Raw genomic sequence first — 3,517 nt, forward strand, 5'->3', positions numbered from 1 at the left:
TGTCTTGTTATCAACATGTTCCCTTCCATGTACCACAACATAAACAACTTATTCAACTAGGCCTTTAAGAGGAGTATCATAATGGTCCAGTGATGTCTTTGAGAAAGACGATTTCTGTAAACATTCATCCATTCACATAAATGTATACTAAACATGGATACAGAAATAATTCAGAATAATATTAATAAGAGCTCAATAACTGTTCAAAAATACACATAAAGTAGCTGAAAATAATCAATTTACTCCCACAGACCTGCGATTTTAATCTTTTCTTAAGAGGTCTTAAAAGGTAATTATTCATTAAGTGCATCTCCGAATGCAATTGTGCTTAAGCGATAAATTAACAACTATTGTTTCTGAATTTCGTAATTCACGCATATATACTCAAGGTTCATGTGTTTTGTTCCCTTCATATACATATCGTGCTTTAATGCTGCGAAGCTAAGACGATAAATTTCAGCAATGTAGAAACAAACTTTAAGTCTCTAAGTATCGCAGTCATAAATATTCAAACTCAATTTTGGGACTAGTATTAATGGATTCTTCCTTTATAGAATCCATACATCCACAAAAATTGAAGTCTATAAAAACCCAATAAACTCTTGTTGGGTTTGCTAACTAATTATAAGACATAAGTTAAAATAGTATCTCAAAATTCTTGATAGCTTTCCTGTAATTTGTTCTTCGATTCTTTAACATATCAACAATTAGTTATAAGTTTCATATTAGAATTAAGACGTAATGAAGATTAAATTTATATCTTCTATCCAACATGAAATAAAATCTGTTAAATATGTTATTATCTCAAAATTCCTTGAATATTCGATATATGCCTTATATGAGAGCTTTATTTATCCATATGATATTACGATCACATGGTAAGATTCATTCATATTCTTTACTTAAAAAAACTATAAAGATATGCATAAAGTCAAGATCACTACTCGTAGGTAGTACGTCTTAACATACAAGACCATGAGTATGAATTTCTCCCACTGATCTTGAGGTATATGCATAAATCTGTAATAATTTCATACAAAACTTGAAACATTTATAGTTCTGTTGAATTTCATATACCAGTATGGGAGGATGCTCAAATTTCATACTTTGACTTTTAAAATTTGTAGACTAAAATTTCTCATGAATGAAGGCTACGTTCACATTTAATTAAATTAAATCTTAGGTCATACTGAGCTACTAATAATACTATGAAAATTCTGAATAAATCTTTCTTTGACACGAGAGAAAAACTTATTTATAATCAATGCATCGTTTCAGAGTAAAATCTTTGGTAATAAGTCTTGCTTTATACCGTTTAAAATTGCTATTACAGTCGTATTAGGTCAGAAAGACCCACTTTCATACAACTGATTTGTGTCTTTCGAGCAATTAAACAATATCCGACAGTTGACTTTCAACCAATGATTTTTGCTCACATAGCATCAATCCATTAATCAAAATTATTACACATAATATTTGTGAACCTAAAACCGAGTCTTTTCCATTCCATATCAAAATGTAATAAATTCTCGTAAGAAATTCACTGAAACAACATGAATAACTTTCTTTCAATCTCTGTTGAGACCTTCTTAATGCTGGTTCATGTTGTTATCAAAAAATTTCTTTATTGGCATTAGTTATATTATGGAGTATTGGATCAGTAATTTGTGGTCTTTCATTATCTAACATTTTGATAATGAGAAGATTCACAATATCTGTAGAAATCTTAAATAAAGGGATCATTATCATGATTTCTTGAACAAATATATCCACGTACTCCCACTGATTATGCCATCATTAATAAATTTATATTTTCGATTTCAAAGTGTGTCTTTGAAACTGCTTTACTGGAAATCTATTTAAATTACACAGTTGCAGAAAGAACAAACATCCACAAATGTAGAGCCATTATGCATGGCTTATCATGCTTCTAACCATTTTCATAAAAGTATGATTTAGCCTTTTGATATACACTATTATGCCAAGGATAATTTGTCCTTGTGTATTGAGCAAAAATTCCAAACTTTTGAAGATATTATGCAAAAGATTTAGGATATTATCCTGTTTTGTCATACCTTTCACAATATTCACCACCTTTGTCAGACTTTATGATTTTCACTTTATCTATAATTGCCTCTCAATTTCAATAATGAATGTTCGAGAAAACATCCACGGATTGGGATTCATAATGCAATTAGCACCAATTTTATATCCAACACTGGTTGATTGCCATAAACAAACCACTTTGTGTTCCTTAGTATTGGAATCAAATCCAAATCCATAAATTGGGCTATTTCTTCTTTTCTTTTCTTCCCACACCCTTGATTCAATCCAGTTAGTTTTGTCTCCGGTGCTAGGGTTGTAAATGAGAACCTTACCCATAAAATCTATGAAACATACCAAACCATTGACAGGATTCAGAATTTGAACTGGATCATGATCACAAGGTAACTCAACTTTCATCTGCTCTACAAGCACTACGCCCTCAACCAAGTCCACTGAAAACAAAAACATCCCAATGCTTCTGCTAACAAAGATAAGGAGTTTTGGACAAAAGCTCAAAGCCAAGGCAACGGTAAAGGTAAAAGGTCAAAGTCCGGGGTGAAAAATACATAACTTAATATAATTAAACCAAAATACATAACTTAATATAATTAAACCAAAATACATAACTTAATAATCACTGTCTTCCATGCTCTGCCCAAAGATTCACTCTCAGATCATCTCTTAAACTGTCATAAAAATTCTGGTTCTGAATGTAATTAGTCATTTGAGCATAATTTCTTGCAGGGACGCCTCTTTGTGGTTGAATCTCCGTCCACTCCGAATCACGACGGGTTTCCTGAATGACCATGTTATAAAGAATTATGCAAATGAGCATAGTCTTGTGAATTTCACGAGGACTCAACCCACGATATGGCCCACATATGATAGCGAACTTCCACTTCAAAATTCCAAAAGCACGATCCACATCCTTCCTCGCTGCAATTTTGGCGGTGTTAAAATGTCGGTATGAACGTCCCAATGCACCGGCAGGAGGATGACGGTAGCATTGAACCAAGGTGGACCATTTTGGGTAGATACCATCCGTAAGATAATACCCATGAGTGTACTGATGGCCGTTGATCATGAAACATACTTGGGGACAAATTCCATACTTCAAATCTTCAAACATATGCGACTTGTGCAAAACATTAATATCATTTTGTGAACCCGGAAGACCATAAAAAGCGTGCCATATCCAACAATCATAAGAAGTAGCAACTTCAAGGATAACAGTTAATTTTTGATAATGACCTTTATATTAACCGGCCCAATAAACATGGAATCCTTGCCATACCCAATGCATACAATCAAGACTACCTAGCATTCCTGGGAATCCCTTTTCCTCGTTCTCCCTCAATATTTGTCTAACATCCTCCTTGTTTGGTTTTCGTAAATATGTTGGACCAAAATGATTAATCATTACTTCACAAAATAATAAAAGGTAAGTGAATGAAGTTGTTTTATACATACG

The 3,517-nt window shown here is 32.8% G+C and overlaps 1 protein-coding gene across 1 annotated transcript; it reads right to left on the reverse strand.

Moving 5' to 3' along the window:
- Positions 1 to 2,680: 2,680 nt before the first annotated feature.
- On the reverse strand, positions 2,681 to 3,175 carry LOC113294952. Its single transcript, XM_026543319.1, has one exon. The coding sequence runs from the start codon at positions 3,173 to 3,175 to the stop codon at positions 2,681 to 2,683; it is 495 nt and encodes a 164-aa protein (XP_026399104.1).
- Between the last annotated feature and the right edge of the window lie 342 nt (positions 3,176 to 3,517).

Source organism: Papaver somniferum, chromosome 7 (assembly GCF_003573695.1).
Source record: "Papaver somniferum cultivar HN1 chromosome 7, ASM357369v1, whole genome shotgun sequence".
Lineage (NCBI taxonomy): Eukaryota > Viridiplantae > Streptophyta > Magnoliopsida > Ranunculales > Papaveraceae > Papaver > Papaver somniferum.